Source organism: Zeus faber, assembly GCF_960531495.2.
Source record: "Zeus faber genome assembly, chromosome: 11".
NCBI lineage: Eukaryota > Metazoa > Chordata > Actinopteri > Zeiformes > Zeidae > Zeus > Zeus faber.
The window spans coordinates 25,548,868-25,566,972 of NC_137205.1; the positions used below are offsets into that span (position 1 = coordinate 25,548,868).

General features: G+C 49.7%; 1 protein-coding gene across 1 annotated transcript; it reads left to right on the forward strand.

Moving 5' to 3' along the window:
• Positions 1–3,271: 3,271 nt before the first annotated feature.
• On the forward strand, positions 3,272–17,062 carry elavl3 (ELAV like neuron-specific RNA binding protein 3; the record flags this gene model as incomplete). The annotated part of the gene is given in 9 exon segments (XM_080010079.1): positions 3,272–3,339; positions 4,874–4,883; positions 11,543–11,763; positions 11,765–11,772; positions 11,873–11,976; positions 13,978–14,131; positions 14,513–14,741; positions 15,814–15,852; positions 16,735–17,062. Coding segments are annotated over 9 exon segments (1,161 nt in total).
• Positions 17,063–18,105: the final 1,043 nt, after the last annotated feature.

Genomic DNA, 18,105 nt, shown 5'->3' on the forward strand with positions numbered 1-18,105 from the left:
GGGGCGAGCGAAGATGAGAGGGAGTGAGAGCAAGAGATTGAAGAGGGCAGGAAGGGAAAATGGAGCGAAAAAAGCCGAAGCGGCAAAGGAATCATATTCCATTTGGACGGGGCCCCGGTATCCGTCCGCGCCCGAGCTGCTGCTTCCCCCGCTGATGTCTCAGACAACGGCCGCGGGGACGAATTCCGCACGAAAGCACGACGAGGACGTACCCGGATGAAACGAGTTCTTGATCATTTAGCGTTTGTTAAAAAGTCACAGCTGTTGCGCAGAATTCCTAACGCGGCTTGAGACACACACACACACACACACACACACACACACACACACCCACCCACACCCACCCATGCGCTTCATTTATCAATCTCTATAGTTTTGTGTCTTTCACGTTTGTGTTTTTTTTTTGTTTTTTGGCTAGAGAGAGAAACAAGGGCGGGACGAAAAATAAAAAAAACAGGGTAAGATTGTTTAAGAGCTTTGTGTATTTACCATCGTCCTCCCCGGATAGCGACTCCGACAGGGCAAAATAAAAGATTAATAACCACCCCTTGATATTTAACAAGGTTGAGAGAGTAACACATGGTCCCTGTACCATGTAGGGTGGTCCCAGTCGAAACCACACGCGCACACACACACGCGCACACACACACACACACACACACACACGGCCATGCAGCGTGAGAAATGAAGGGGCTCCACGGCAACAAAACAAAGCGCGATTGTTCCGTAGAGGGACGACAGAGAGAGAGAGAGAGAAAACCAGCGTCGGATGTAGCATCACGCCCGGCAACTTTAGCGGCGAGACGCCAGCCGTCCGCAATTCACACGTTTCGCACCAAGGCGCAGCGAGAATAAGAAAGAGGAAAAAACTGGCGCACGGGGGGGGGGGGGGGAGGGAATTTAATCAATAACTAAAAAGATGACAAGAGGCGTGTACTTCAGAGACTTCCTCCCACCAGCCTGTCTACTCTAATAATAGTCCAGAGACAACACATCCAGACAGAGGGAGACGGAGAATAAGAGAGAGAGAGAGAGAGAGAGGGATACTGATGGAGCGAGATAGATATAGAGAGACAGGATAAGAGAGAGAGAGAGAGAGAGAAGAAGAAGAAGAAGAAGAAATGAACAAACACAGACCCGAACGGGGCCAGCGGCCCCCCGCCCGTTGTATTTTGTTTATCTTTAATAGGAAGGAGAGGCCGGTTCAATTTTTGGGAGGCCCTTCCCGACACGACGCACCAGTGGAGCCCGGGTCTGGAGGAGACGCCACTAGATAAACCAAACCTAAAGCTCGCTCCTGCCGCCCATCCCCCAAATGCACTGTCAAAGTGTCACTCAGACATGCACACGCCAGCAAAAACACACACGCGCGCGCGCACACACACACGAGCCGCAGCCCCACCGCTCAGCATTGACGGCGGCAACAGGCATTTATTTGGATTTCTTGACAACAATGGAGACAGAGAACGCTTCCGAATCACATTATATATACTCAGCGGCTCGGTATGGTTAATGTAATCCTCCGTCGCTGCCGTAAGTACAATCTTTAATGAACTGTGTTCTCCACACGAATGGTATTTGCGAGAATCCTAAACCTCAAAAAAAAAAAAATAACTTGTCAATTAACCTTTTGCAGCCATCCTCCGCCACCTCCGCTGATTGCGTTTTTAATGATGATTGTACAATTAGCGATACTTAGCATAAGCGTTCTTTCTGCGCTCATGCGCTGATGAACTGTAAAATATGTGAACTAATTGTGCGGAGGCTCAGAAGTAGTCCGACTGGGGACGAGCGGGCATTCCAGAATGTGCCGAAGGAAAAGGTGTTTGGCGAACAAATTTTAAAAAAAGGACGCCGGAGGGGTTGCGGCGGGAGCAGGGAAAAAAAATAAAAAAAACTCACGCCGCCGCCGCACAACCAACCACCCGCAGAACGGGAACCCCAGACAATAAGAAAATAATCAGTAGAATAACAAAAAGGTTTTTAAAGCAAAAGCAATGCTTGATCCTGTGATTCAGGCGGCGCACAATGGGTGCTTCAGATGCCCTCTTACCCACGGGGAGGCTTCAGCTGCTTTGCTACCAACCAGGGCTCTAATCAGGGGCCACAATTAGGCCCATTTATTCACACTAAGTGTGAACTGTAAGTGGGACTGCAGTCAGTTGATGGGCCTGGCTGCCTTTGTGTAACAAGAGCCGCTTTTATTCCGCAAACAAAGCGGGAAAAAAACACAAGCACCTAATGACTGAATCTCGCGCTCTTTCTCCTTCAGAAGTGCACGCACACACCCGAAGAATTACACACGCGCGCGCGCGCACACACACACACACACACACACAAACACACCAGTGCACGCATGCACATTCGCCCAGTGCTCCAATGCAGCCAGGCTGAGTTGAGTCACTGCTTGACAGAACAGTGGGGGTGGGGTTAAGATAGACTGACGGTGGGGATCCATCCCTATCCTCTTATTAACGCTTAACGAGTGCCTTCCTCATGCAATATTCATCTCCACTAATATCATCCAAGCTCTGAGCCAAGCTAACTACTTATGTAAGGCAATTATGTAAAATATCACAGTGTCCACATCCAGCCAGTTGACTGGACCACAGCTGCGGGACAACGACAGAAAGGAAGAGGGGTGCACGGGAAGGGAGGTACGAAGCGCTCCGGGGGACAGGGCGGAGGGGGTACGGCACGAAGAAATAGGCGACTTTGACGCTTGGTGCGCGACGTTGACGATTTAAAAAAAAAAAAAAAACGAACCGGCGTGCGTCTACGCATCCGGCGAAGACCCCACCCCCCTACCCCCCCGGATACCTGAGCGGATAGTGTCAATAATGGTCGGCGCTCCCTCCCTCCCGCCATCCTCCCTCGCGAGCCAGCCGAGGACTCCTCAAGGTCAAGATAAAAAAGCCGGGGAAGCGGAAGGGCTTGTTTGTGCGGGCGGGCTCCCGCGCCCGTCCGCCCAGCCCCTGACCACGCGCAAGCACACACACACACACGGGGTCGCGCGCGTCGCCCGTCGATTCCCCGCACAGGACACCGGCACTCTCCCTCCGTCTCCTCCGCCTGGGACGGGAGGGAAGCGAATCCGGAGGCGTTGCACGGACACGCAGGCGCGTGCACAGGGGCATACGCAAATAAACAAACGCGCACTGATTTACGTACACTCGCACGCACGCTCCCCCGGGTCAAGGCCCGATGGGGGTCTGCCCAGAAATAGGTCATTTGTCACACATGATGTCCCGGGGCAGGGGATGCATTATAGATGAGACCAAACAGCCTGTCTCAGCGAGCACTCAGCACAGCCAGGGACGAGGGAGGGTGCAGTAAGAGGTGGGCAAAGAGGATGAGGAGTCCTCGGCAAGAGGATACTTAGATATCATAAAGCACTACAGAATGACTGCCAGAGATTCCGATTTTTCTATGTACTATATAGAAAAAACAACACTATTCACAATTTTCCTCCGGAGAGCAACTGCACATTAGCAGCCACGTGCTGACGTAAATGGACTGGACATGAATAAATTTAGGGCCTATAGCTAATTTGTTATTCCCGTCTCTGCACCTGACCCTATAGTCAGCCATCTGCCTTTGCATTTGATGGACGGGAGCCAATGGGAAGTTAAGGAAATCTTACACTCATTCATCTCGTTATTCTGCTTTACTGATCTCATGCTATTGCCTCATCTCCCCCCTCGCGCTGATGTGGATTTAACGCAATAGGCGTTAAACAGACGCGAGGAGAGCGACTCGCGCACCATGAAGTCAAGCAAGAGCAAAAGAGCGAGGGGGGAACGAGAGAGAGGGAGAGAGAGAGAGAGAGAGAGAGAGAGAGAGGGAGAGAGAGAGGGAGACAAGGCTGCTGTCTTCGGCTGCACCCATCTGTTCTGAAAGTGCAGGTGGAGGCCTATTCACTGGGCTCTGCATGTGTGTTAAGAGGGGGGCAGGAAGAAAGGACGGGCCGGGGGAAGGAGGGAGTGGAAAGATGAAGGGGCAGGGATGATGGAGGGAGGGGTGATGGGGTGGTGTTGATGGTGGTGGTGGTGGTGGTGGTGCTGGAGGGGGGGCGGTGTGCTACTCTTGGTGATCTCTCCTGAAGGGGATAATGGGAGAGGAGCGCATTGCAATGGCTGCCATGTAGTACCCTCCCTGTGCAATTAGCCAATCAGCAGCTCGCTCTGCCAGCCAGAAGGACGCATAAAAGAAGAACATTGCAGCAGAGGCACAGAAGGAGACTGTGAGAGGAACAGGGAATTACACACATACACACACACACACACACACACACACACACATACAAACAAAAAAAAAAAAAGGGAAAAAAAAAACCAAAAAAAAAAAAAAACAAAACCACACACACACACACACACAGCCAAACCAGAACAACCCTCCCCTGGACACACCCTGCCGAGGATCCACTGCTTCTCTTTTTTTCCTGAACCGTCGCCCACGCCAGTCGGAGTGAACGCGCTCTCTCTCCCTCATCATCAGCAGCATCATCCTGAAAGAAAAGCCCCTTTTCTCCTGGGTTGGGGTTTTTTTTTTTTTTTTTTTTTTTTTTTCTACCCTGCAGAGGACACCTCCGACCTCGAAGGGCTGACACCCTCTGACGAAGACTGTCTTTTTTTTTTTTTTTTTTTTTTTTTCTTTTTTTTTTCCTTCTCTTGTTTTTTGATTTTTGTTGTTGTTGCTGTTGTTGCTGTTGCTGTTCTTTTCGCCAATCCGGACGCGGCGGCAGCGGCTCCCGGGCAGAACACTGAGGCCGTAGAATTGCCGTTCGAAAAGGCGCGCAGGGAGAGGCTCTCATCCCCCGGCTTGGAGAACCAGCGGAAAGAAGGACCTAATACCTCTTTCGTTGCACGTCGAGAATGGTCACTGTACGTATGCCTCTATTCCTCTTTCTCGTGAAGTGCTTCGGCGGTACCTGCTCGAAAATCCCGATTCCGTGGTTTTCGGGTGAATATGCGCTGCGAGCCTGCGCACATTTGCGTGCATCCCCAAAATTACATATCCACCGCATAGCAATTGTCAATTCATATATATGTGGGGAAAAAAAATAAGAAAAGAAAGAAATCCGTGTGGAGGGTTATTGGCCCGTGTTTTCGGTCGACGCGTGATTCCGTGATGTCGTTTTAAAAGGGGGATCGACGGTCGATGGGGGTAATTAGTGAGGATCATAGTGCGTGATGCGCCACAGCGTGCGTTTACAGCGGAGGACGGAGGAGTCTCAGCCCTGCCATCTTAGATCCAGAGCGCGCACGCACGCACACACACACACACACACACACACGCACACACGCACACACGCACACACACACACACACACGCACACACGCACACACGCAGACGCGCCGGAATATCGCGTTTGTCCGTGGATCTGACGCGGCTCACGGCGTAGAGGCTCAGGAACTCCACACAAAAATAGAGATATGGTGGTGGTGGTGGGGGTGGGGGTGGGGGTCCTGAAAAGGCATAAAGGGGGGGGGGGTGTTCCGTGGCAGCCTGCGTGTGTGTGTGCACGTGTGTGCGTGTGTGTGTGTGTGTGTGTGTGTGTGTGGTGGAGGGGGGAGGTTGTCTTTCTTTTCTGAGCGCAGTGGAAGGGTGGGAGCATGCAGGATGGAGGATGGAGGATGGAGGGATGCTGGAGACAAAACACGATGCCTCGGAGGCTGAGGGCCCGTCGAGAGGGAAAAAGGGTCGAGTCACTCCGGGAGTGGGGTGGGTGGGGTGGGGTGGGGGGTGGGGTGCGTGGTGGGGTGGGGTGCGGGGTGGGGTGGGGTGGGGGTAGGAGCGGTGGTAGGAGGGGGGGGGGGGGGGGATGCTATGCGCGTCCGTCGGTTCGGATCGAGGAGCGAGTCCAAATTCCTCGGGGTCCCTTCGGAGTGGGAGCCCGCGGGGGCTGGGAACCGCGGACGCCGGGGCGCCGCCGCCCAAGCGCGAAGGACGCGTGCGACGCGCGTCCCGCTTCGTCCGTGTCGCTCACGCGCGTGCACGTGGGCCGGTTCGGGCGCTTTATTCGGGGGGGGGGCTGGTCGCGCGCGCAGGGGCTTGGTAACGTCGACGAACGGGCCGCGGGACGCGCTGCGGACGGTCGCGCTGGGCGTGTCCCCGCGGCGGCTGCCTCGGCGGCCTCCGAGCCTCGAACGCCGCTTTGGCGCGTGACGCGCACGCGCACGCGGGCCTAACCGACCGTCCGTAGTCGTCGGCAGGTGGAATAACAGTCACAACAGTGTGGGAGTGGGTATGCACGGTGTGCGCACGTTGAAGGTCTGTTGGAGGTCCATCCTGGGCCATGTGCGCGTTTTAGATCACCCCACCACCCGCCCCATACACACACACACGCACGCACGCACGCACGCACGCGCACACACGCACACGCGCACACACACACACACACACACACTGCTTATTGCAAATTATGCATTTTATTACAATGATTAAAGATCTTGGAAATATAATTGATTTGTTTCTAGGTTAAAAAGAGATTCAACCAATTGCCAATGTGCACAGTGTAGGATATACCGCTTACCGGTGTAAATGGAATAACAGGGGAATTATGTAACATAACGCAAGTGTTTTCGATGAAAAAACACCAATGAGTTGTTTGTGAAAACGAGATGAGCTCATGTAAAACCCTAGTATCTGGCCCCGAACACGTGTGAAATGGTCGAATAATTTCGATCAAAATAGTACTTCAGCTGTGAAATTTTCGATTTATTTATTCAGGGAAAAATTGTTTTTCGTTGATCTCTGTGGTAAATAGCCGATAGGAGCCAGCAGGGCCGCCCAGTGTGACCGTAGTGTGCGTGCCCCTGGCCTGCACATGGTCCGCAGTCCTGCATCCCTGTACCGCAGTGCCAGGCAAATAAAAGCGTTGAGTCAGATAACCTTTCAGAGGCACTTACACAATTCAAGGACAGTGACAGCAGAGGCCCTCGGTGTACACAGAGTTAAGACATTTTTATAAACTGTTGCATGGAATTAGATGACTATAAATAATAATAATAACAATAATATTAATAATAATCATATAATATAATAACGTCACCAACAACAACAACAACAACAATAATAATAATAATACAAATTATAATGATAATAATAATAATAATAATAATAATGATAAAAACATAAAGGTTATAGCATCATATATTTGAAGCGCATGAATGAGGGGCTCGGGCTGTTTAAATGACGTTAAGAAAGCCTGTTGCTTCCACTGACCACACACACATTTTCAGAAATTAAATGGCAAAAAAAAAAAGGCTTTAAACAGAGGCTCAAGCAAAACCCAGCCCTCCGACCAGGCCTTTGGACTTGAACGATCCTGAATCCCCAATTTATTTTATTGTTATTTTTAGTAACGTGTCCCCGGATTGCTTGTGTGCGCATATACATTATTATTATTATTATTATTATTATTATTATTATTATTATGATTATTTGTGTGGATATTATTATAGCAGGCAAAATGACATGGACTTCACTCGGTCCAAATGCGTGGCAATAAATCTGCAAAATCAGAAAACAAATGCCCAAAAAAACAACATTTTTAGTATGTAAACGTGGCCCCTGGTGGTGATCTTGACTTTCTCTGTGCCACGCATTGTTCCCTGCGTCCTGCAGCCTCTGGCCGCCGCACAAAGCGCCACTGTGTACATTAATATTCATAGTGCTGCCATAGCCTGCGAGGGAGAAGAGGAGGAACGGGTGGCTCTTTTGTTTGTCCGTTTCAATACGTTTATTCAGCGAAAAGACGCTCAATCCCCGTCGTGGATGTCAGCAGACCTCAGAACGCGTTGTTCGTTCGACGGGACAAATAAATAACATAAACATAGACAGCGGCTGTTTCGGAATGCAGATTAAAAAATAATAATAATAATAAATGAAAACAAAAATAAAAATACTAGCTTAAATTCAATCCAACGTTCTCCAAAGAGAAACAGTCATCTGAACAGTAATCAGCGTCGGAAAAATGTTTATATATTCGTATATATAAAAAGAATTAACAGGAGAAATGAAAGGCCCCTGTCCGACAGCCACTCCCTTTTCAGCACGCTGGACAGCGCCCCGCACACACTCGCAGGCTTGGCTTCTTGTCTTTCCTCCTTCGTTTTACTTGTCAAGAAATGATAAATTCTGCATTTGAAATCATCAGCCTTATTGTTATTATTGTTATTTTCAAAATGAGTATATATTTTATGAGAAGTAAAAAAAGAAAAAAGGCCAGCAGCGTCAGTGTGGCTGTCAGGAGCTGTGACTCCTGTGACTCCTGCCTCCCTGTTGTTCTACAGCTGCCTCCCTGATCCCTTAAGCTGCAGTGCTGCTAATGCCCTTTGTTTAGGATAATCCTGTAATCTGTTATTTAGAAGGCTCATTTACACTTCAGACTAGCTTTTGGTTTTTCAACCATGCCTCCTGAATATATGTAAAAAAAGCTTTCATAGCATTAATTTGTGTTCCATAGACATCGTGAAATGCAAGGTGTTGTAGCTGATAGGAATGCATTATATCGGGTGGTTGTTACCGCAGTGTGATGTGACACGGCCGTGTCTTATATCCAGTGATAAGCATTTCTGAAATGACTACATTTTCTCCTGTATCATACACACCTTAGTGCACTTGGATGGGCGCTGTATCAGTAGCTCAATACAAGAGCAAATATGACAGGGACTGCATTTGGATTCAGTCACGCGGTGTTTGTGTGCTGTGTGACGGAGAAGTGCACAGTGCAGGTGGTGTGTGCGGCTGGCAGAGGAGGCAGGGATCCTGTTTGCGTGCAAGTCTGGCTAGATGTGTTCGGCAGGGGAGGCAAGGCTCTTCTTTGCGTGCAAGTCTGGGCCCATGTGTAGGCGATGCTAATGGAGTACATAAAAAATTGAGGGAGATCTTGCAGACCCCAGAAATAGAAAAAAGGCACTGTGGGACAAATTGTGCTCGCCTCACAACTCAGAATTTTGGGATGGCAGATTTTGTGATGTCCCGAGTTTTGCCTGGGTGTGCATACATAGAGCCTGGTGAGAATAATAACGTAGGTTAATACACAGTGCACCGTAAAAGTTGGTATTCTAGGCCTTTTTAAATAACCACCATGATAATTGTATTTTTGTTTGATAGCAGATTCAATGATGTGAATTCTTATATTTAAATGCTATATTAATACAAGATGTCAAAAAGACACCCAGAGATCAAGTCAGACGTTACTTACAGCATTTCTGTTTCTCCCAGATAGCCCCTTAGCCTGTCATTTCCCCCTAATGCTGTGAAATCCCAATTTTAGTTACTGCTTGTGTCAGCCAGTTTCTGTAACTAGGCTATAGTCACAAGATCTGTGAATTATATAACTTCTACACTGTTCACTCTGGATGTGTGCTTTGTTATGCCGAGGTTTATTTCAGTTGGTGAGTCAAATTTTAGGACGTACGTTTTGTCACAGGCATCACATCGCTCCGCGACATGTTGACCTATTATTGCAGTGAAGACGGCGTGCGCTTGCCCCGGTTTCCGGAATCGTGAGCATTTATTCGCTGCACAAATGAATGACAAAGGCGCATAAATAATCAAATACCCTTGTTGTGCATTAATCAGCAGGCGTTTGAGATCGCCTTCATATTATTTATATGACAGATTGCTATTCTAGGTTGCCTTGCCTTCAGATGCGTGTTTGAAGAGTTTTATTTTTAGGCTGCTCTACCACCCCCCAGTTGCTGTACCCCTCTGATTCCCTCCCTTGTCATTGTCAATTTAACTCAGAGATCTTCCATGTTTCTGTAATTCGACAAAATGAATACTCGACACAAGTGATCAATGTCCGACCATTTCATTTGCCTATATACATGCCTAGCGCACACACACACACACACACACACACACACACACCTTAACGTAGGAAAGCCATTTAGCCATTAGGAAAAAAATCTTTGAGTCTTTAAGGGTCCGTTACCTGGGCAACCTGAGTAGATGTCAGGCTGAACACTGCAGAGCTGCAGGTAACAGAGGAGAGGACAAAGGGACGGGCTGATTCATGAGCATAAAGGTATAGGTTGAAAAACACTTCTAGCAGCATATCATCAGAGAGAGAAAGAGAGCGTGAGAGGGGGATGTGGTTCCGATCAAAATAAAGCAGGAGGACTGTTAAATAAGCTGCTGCCACATGCTCAGAAACCCGACCGTAAAAAACTGGAGTCGCACACCGACGTGACGTGCTGTGACACTTCACCCGTGTCTTCAAAGTCCGTTTGATTGTCTCTGGGATTGAAGAAATATATAAATACCTCAAAGGGGACAGTATTTATTTTCTAAAGAGAAAAAGGATGTTCAAAGGTTCGAAAATGCATTACATGTAGCTCGGGGACCAAACGGTGAAAACAATGTCGAGTGTGATGTCGTATGGTGTATTGTTCCTAGAATCATTAAATCCATACGCTCAATTCAAGCCGCAGCCGGTTGTAAACCACTCGAGGGCCTCTCAGAAATATTTCTGCCGTCGAATATCATCTTCAGACCCTAGGGGACGCACGCTGACCAGAGGGGACTCGCCATGGCCCTTGAACAGATAACACCAACCGGACTCAAATTAAACATGAAAAAAAAACAAACAAAAAAAAAACGAGCAAGGCCGCACATTTTCCTGGAAAGAGCAATTACAGCTTATCAGAAACCTCACGTAATGAACAACTGCGGAAGGTTGTGCCTCGCAGCTGATCCAAAAAACACCCCAACAAGAATTGTAAAAAATGTTTTTATTTTTTTACATTGAATTGTGATCGAGGCTGTTCATCTTGTACGGTGTTGTCCTACCGAATTAAAGAGGAGGTGTTTTACTGTGCCGTGAGAGTACACCAGAGAGATAAACAGAGCTCCACCGCACACTGACCCACACTGACTAAACTACCTTTTTTTTTAAATTTTTTTTTTTTAATCAAATTAACCATAAAGGAACTTTCACCTAGTCAGGGGAGCAAACCCAAATCACCTGACTTGGACTAACCCCATTTTCCCATGTCACACTTCCTTTTGTCTGTTAACTCACCCCACTCCCTCCCTTCACCCGCTGCCCCCAACCCCATCCCCAGCCCCAGCCCCACCCCCACCCCCACCCCCAGCCCCAGCCCCACCCCCACCGGCGCCTCACACACCGCCATCACTTTCATCCCTCCGCCCGGGCAATGACGTAATGGTGTCTGACCCTGGAAGAGAGATGGGGGGGGAGGGGAGGAGAAAAGGGAAAAAGGGACTGTGACATCTGCAGGACCAGAGGCAGGCAGGCAGCAAGAAAGGAGAGATGAGCGGAGAGTGGGGCGGGGGCGGGGGCAGGGGGGGTTAGGGTGGGGGTCTGTGGATACGAAAAAAAAAAAAACAGACCTGCATCCTGCTAATTCCTCGCCTTCCCCGAGACAACGGTGCGGTGGAGTGACTCTGACTCGCACACAAATGAATAGTGCGCAAAAACAAAATAGAGGCGCATTCCACGCACTTTCAAAAAGCGTCCACGCCATGACATTCCGGAAATTAGAACTAACCGCGCCCTCTTTATCAGCAGATAATCAGCACCATGGAAACCCAGGTGTCCAACGGTCCTAGCGGAACCAGTCTGCCTAACGGTCCCGTCATCAGCACCAACGGTGCCACGGACGACAGCAAGACCAACCTGATCGTCAACTACCTGCCTCAGAACATGACTCAGGAAGAGTTCAAAAGTCTGTTCGGTAGCATCGGGGAGATCGAATCCTGCAAGCTAGTCAGGGACAAGATAACAGGTGACTACATGTAACCACAAACGCACGCTGGGCCCCGCGCTCAAATGTGAGCGGGTGCGAGACATTTTCTGGGGGAATTCCCGACGCTAACGAACGCGGTTTCTCCACAGGTCAGAGTCTGGGCTACGGCTTCGTAAACTATGTGGATCCCAACGACGCCGACAAGGCCATCAACACACTAAATGGTCTCAAACTGCAGACCAAAACAATCAAGGTAAGAGGCTCTCCGCCCTCAGTCCTCGTCTGCACTTCAATCCCCCGCTTTCAAAAAGAGGGGAGGTGGAGGTCTCCGCGAGGAGTGGGTGGGGGAGAGGGGGCAGCGACAGACGCGAGAGGGAGGGGCGTGGGTGGGGGTGGGTGGACCGGAGGCAGAGCGGAGTGTGGACGAGAACAAAGGAAGAAGGGAGAAAGAAAGGGAGAGCGGAGGTCAGAAAGCAAGGGCCGGGCAGCGCGCAGAGGTGATTGTGATGGAAATGTAATTAGGAAGCCCCGACTGTGAGCCATACGGGTCAGTCCAGGTTACCCCATCTGCCACCAATCTGGGGTAATTAGGGGGCTTCTTTGTCCCAAAATCAGATGAGAGGGAAGAATGGCGCAGATTATTGTACATTACCCCCCCCCCACCCCCCTCCACCTGATCAAAGTACATCAAAGATGGAGAAGTGCAGGGGATTGAAAATCGAATCTCCGAGAGCGAGAGAGAGAGCCGAGCATCAGATGCTACAGCTGCTGCGCCGAGGCAACTTATTGACTGCACGGGCGGCCATCAGCATTCTGAGTGGGTTGCATTTGATTTATCTCTAAAAGACGCACAACGTACATTTAGGAAGGGTTTGGAGATTTAAAAAAAAATTAAAAATAGGCCGTTCTTCTTTTTTATTTTACTTCAGCATAGACATGGATTGCTGTTAAGACATATCGCTCGTTTCGATTTGGTCGAAAACAGCCAAAAAACACACATACGCATTCTACACAAACACACACACATTCTACACATGTACGGCCGAAAAGTTAATTGAACCGTCTTGAATCGAATTACATTAGATGAACACGCAACAACAACCGTTTTACAAAATATTATGAGACCGCTTTATGACAAAGCAAATATCCGATTTTGCACCAGGCATCAATAGAGGAGTGGGAGGCAGGGGAGGAGGGTGGTGGTTTGGAGTAGAGGGGGCTGGGAGGGGGTTGCTTGGGGAGCAGAATGCCAATGACGGGATTAGAGGCCATATGGGCTACAGGCACCATCTGTACTGTGGGAGCGACAGGGAGAGGGTTAATTATAGGGCAGCCTCGCTCTGCTCCCCGAATGCAGCAACTCCCCCCTGACTCCAGCAGAACACCCTAATCACTGCAGCACACAACCCCTTTCTGAGGCACGGCCTGTCCACGTATACAATGCAAACTGGTGCGAAGCGCTGATGGGGGAAACCGGCACAGCTGCGCGCATTCAAAAATAATATAAAAGGTGGTAATGTATTTTTTACGGGAAGGGCGGGAGAGGGGGGCTTTAGCAACTGAGAGAAGACTTAGTTATTCTCTCGCAATAAATGGTTTACCCCTATTCGAACGTGACGGTCGCGGTGTGCGGATGTGAATTCTGTCGATTGAAGGGAATGAACCCATCGATAGCGCGGAGTTCCTGCAAACAGGAGAGCCTGTTTATGAGGCGCCCCGCGTGTTTTTTGATCGGTTTGCATTGTTTGCCGGTTGCCAGTGGAGCCGCACTTCCCCAGAGGACGAAGACAAAGACAAGAGGCAGGAGGAGGGAGGGCAGATCAGCCTATCTCCGACAACAGTCGCGCTCTCCTCGCTCGCCCCCCCGCTTCGAGCACAAACGCCGCGTTCCCGACGAGGGCGCGCGCACGCGCGCTTGCATTATCCGTCCTCCCCGCGCCGCATCCGTGAAGAAGGGTGTGATAACCGGATGTGGACGCTCTCAGAAGTAGACTGAGGGCAAACGATCAAGCGTGAAACTGAAAATAACGTCGCATTAATGAGTGGTATATTTAATGAAGCCAGTTCCACGGAGGTGGGCGTGTCTCAGTCACTGGCTGTCTACAGCTGAGAGCAAGAGCTCAAAGGCGCTGACGGGATATTAATGCAATAATGGCCGCGAAATGTAATTATCGAGTTCCTGCCGGTCACCCTAAATGTTTTCGAGCAGAAATGAATATTCTCTTTGTTTTCCCGTCTGATTCGTCCGCCGCAGGTATCGTACGCTCGGCCGAGCTCAGCTTCCATCCGAGACGCCAACCTCTACGTGAGCGGCCTCCCAAAGACAATGAGCCAGAAGGACATGGAGCAGCTTTTCTCCCAGTATGGCCGCATCATCACATCCCGCATTCTGGTGGACCAAGTCACAGGTACAGCCTTAATTTACTGACGTCCCGGTTGCCCGGCGCGAGCCGCGTCGGCCACCGCGCGCGCGGGATTTTTATGCCGTGTGACCCGTCGAGAGCGACCAGCACAGAGTATGGCGAAATGGTTTAAGACAAGATATTATTCGATATTTTATACAATTATGAAACACTTTTTGTGGGGGATTTGTTTTTAGAAGAAATCTTAACTCCCTTCATCCTCCCTCGGCGGGTCACACCACGGCGGTCGACGCCCGGGTCTCCCCCAGGACGAGGCCTCCCCCCGGCCACAGCCCCGGCCCGCGCGACCGGCAGGCCGCCGTCGAGCGCCGACTCAGCCCTTGACTCCCCCCAGGTACTAACATTGGCCTGTTTTCTGATCCGGAGCAGGCATATCGCGAGGAGTGGGTTTCATCCGGTTTGACAAGCGAAACGAGGCGGAGGAGGCCATCAAGGGCCTGAACGGGCAAAAGCCCCTGGGCGCGGCCGAGCCCATCACTGTCAAGTTCGCCAACAACCCCAGTCAGAAGACGGGGCAGGCCTTACTGACCCAGCTGTATCAGACCGCCGCCCGCCGCTACACCGGCCCCCTGCACCACCAGACCCAGCGCTTCAGGTACTGAACCGCTTGCCGCGCCCCCCCCCCCCCCCCCCTCCCAACCATCCATCACCAAAGCCTTAACCTCATCCCCACCCACATCAGTGTACGACCCCCACCCCCCTGTAAGTCTGTTACGGATAATATTCCAAACCCGATAGGAATCAACATCCCACCGATCTACCATTGCGCATGCGTCAGGTTGACATGAAACTGTTTGTAGCACATGTAAAGGATCCTAAGTGAATGATTAAACTAACAGAGCTACAGTATGAGTCCATTTAACCCAAACTAGAAGCTTGAAGTGAACCAAGGCAAATGGATTGACTGAGCTACTAGAGATCATGACGTCTTTTTTTTTTTTTTTACAGTGTAGAGGGAGGTCAATGGCACTTACCCTGTTTCCCTCTTATTCCTTTCTCTGACTCTCTTCGAAACTGCAGCATCATCCCTCCATTTGGAAAGGGACCCGATCCAAATAACAGCACAAAACCAATGTAAGAGCCCAGATTTTGGCAAAAGCATATCAAAGATCCAGACACCCACAAATCTTGGTTTTCAGAGTGACCAAACAACATGTTGTCTCTTTCAGCATAATTTAGGGTTTTACTGATATAGCTGCATAGGCGTGATGATGATATTTTGCATAGCCAGGATTTGTCCACACCAGCAACGCTTAGCTTTCAGATCAGTTTGCAGATATCGAGGTCTCCCGATATCCCGGCTTCCGCATTTGCAAAAATTTGAAATAGCTGACTCCAAATAGATGTTGTTTTTTGTTTTGATCTAGGAGCAATTTCAATACGCCTACAGCTAACTGAGGCCACATCGGCAACTTTTAACGCACGGCAAAAGTGTGAACACCAAATCAGACACATAGTCAAAGAGCCGTTGCCGGGGCCGCGCCATCGCTTTTGTTATGGGATGCGGCAGCGCAGGGTGCCCCCTGGAGGCCTGCTGGTGAGGGAGATGCATGTTAGCTGAAAAGCCCCACCCCCAACCCCCCCAACCCCACCCCACCCCCACCCCCATCCTTGTAGATATCATAACTAACTTCTCCATCCCCTTCATTCTCCCTCTTGCGTTGCAGACTCGACAATTTACTAAACGCCAGCTACGGAGTCAAGAGGTAAATTCCAAAGGTGTACTTTCAAAAGCATCCATGCCAAAAAAAAATATATATACATATATATATAAAAAAAATAAAAACAAACAAAGTGCCCGGAATACCACCTGCTGACTTCATCTTGAAAACAAATAATATCAGCCAGGCCTCATTTCCTATTCACACTGCCGCCCGGTGCCGTTTCAACCACCACAAAGTCGCCGAGACTAATAAAACCACATCTGCAAATTAAGATCAGCAGTGCACAAGTCCTCTAACAGCAGGGTATTCTGGTACGGCTTTGTTTAACCCTTTTGTTTCCTTTTGTTTTGATTAATGGAACTGATTTTCTATGTATTTTTTTATGAACTAACATTGTCAGTTTCAGTTGCTTTAATGTCCCCTTTTTTTCCACTAGCATGGACATACCAGATTCCGTTTGCGTCTCCTATGTTTGCTCCAGTTTTTTCCGTATGATTTTTGATTCTGATTTGCTTTTCATCCCTCTCTAGGTTTCTGTGTTATGTTCAATATTGTGATTTCCGTTGTTCATCGTGATCCGTGTGTCTCAATTCTTGCAGAGGCTTTGGGTCGGCAGGGACTATGGGTAAAAAAATGAAAAAAAAAAAAAAAAAAACATAAAAAAATGCCGTTTGCGTGGGTGTCGGAGTGCCAGAGCACACAGTGCCATCTTGTATGCGGGCGGGTAGTTTGGAGCCTCTGTGGCGCCCACGCGTATATTTACCCACTTACCGTTCGGCCGAGGGGGATGGAGACGGGGTCCCCCGACTCCGTGCCAGACGGCAAAGCTTTATCGCGCCCATAAGGGAACGGGATGTAGAGAGCTGGATGCCGGGTGGAACTTCAGAATGACACCCATGGTAGCTCTCCCTCTCTCCTCCCCAGATTCTCCCCCATCACCATCGACAGCATGACCAGCCTGGCGGGGGTCAACCTCACCGGGCCCACCGGGGCCGGCTGGTGCATCTTCGTGTACAACCTGTCCCCCGAGGCGGACGAGAGCGTCCTCTGGCAGCTCTTCGGGCCCTTCGGCGCCGTCACCAACGTCAAGGTCATCCGCGACTTCACCACCAATAAGTGCAAGGGCTTCGGCTTCGTCACCATGACCAACTACGACGAGGCGGCCATGGCCATCGCCAGCCTCAACGGCTACCGCCTGGGTGACCGCGTGCTGCAGGTCTCCTTCAAGACCAGCAAGCAGCACAAGGCCTGAGGAGGAGCGGGAGGAGGCGGCGGCGGAGGTGGAGGAGGCGGAGGAGGAGGAGGAGGAGGAGGAGGCCACCGGGCTGCTTCATCGTGCACGGGAGAGTTCCCTGAGCCGTCACTCTAGATGGGCCTTGACTGAGTCTCCCTCTCCGACACACATTCTCGCCACACGTTCATGATCTACTATTACACGCAGATGCGCACACACACACACACACACACACATACGCACACATACGCACACACACACGCACGCCTGGCAAACAACTTAATATCTATATACGTCAACATACACGAGTCGGGGTTTCCAAAAAAAACCAACACGAGTAGAGTTTTTTTCTTTTCTCTTTTACACGACATGCTAGTCCTTCCCCCATATTTGCCTGGATTGAATAGGTCAGGGTGGGCGGCTCATTTGTTGGGGTTTGGGGGGGCGAGACAGTCTAACGAATGTGACAGAGAATGTGTGCTGAGCGCTTTGATTGAATTCAGGCAAATAACGACGATGACGACGACGACGACGACGACGACGACGACTGCTGAACAAAGTGGGAAAAAAAAAAAACAAGAAAAAATTTAAACGATGAACAAATATGTGCAATTCACCCAAACTCTTACTCCCCCCCCCAACCATCTCTCCTATTATCTTGCTGGAGAGGGTGTAGTCACTTTTTTACACTTGGGCATTTTGAATCAGCGATTTTTTTAGATCAATGAAAAATGAATTAAAAAACAGTGTTCTCTTATATACGTATATTAAAATATAACTATATATTCAATATTTAAGGTGGTTATAATAGCCGGGTATGTAAGCATTTTCTAGAATCTTTGACTACTGTTTCCTGACTCTGCATTAGGTGGTGCCTAGTGCGGGGACGGATTCTCCACCCCGTGTGAGCCTTCGGCTCAGACCCAATATTTAGGGTAACTAGCGGATACTGGTCACAGAAATAAGTAGCCCTGAAGGCCGTTAGAGTCATTTCCTCCTCCCCCCACAAAGCGTCTCACCACAACAGAACACTTAATTTATCACAGATCAATCACTATTCC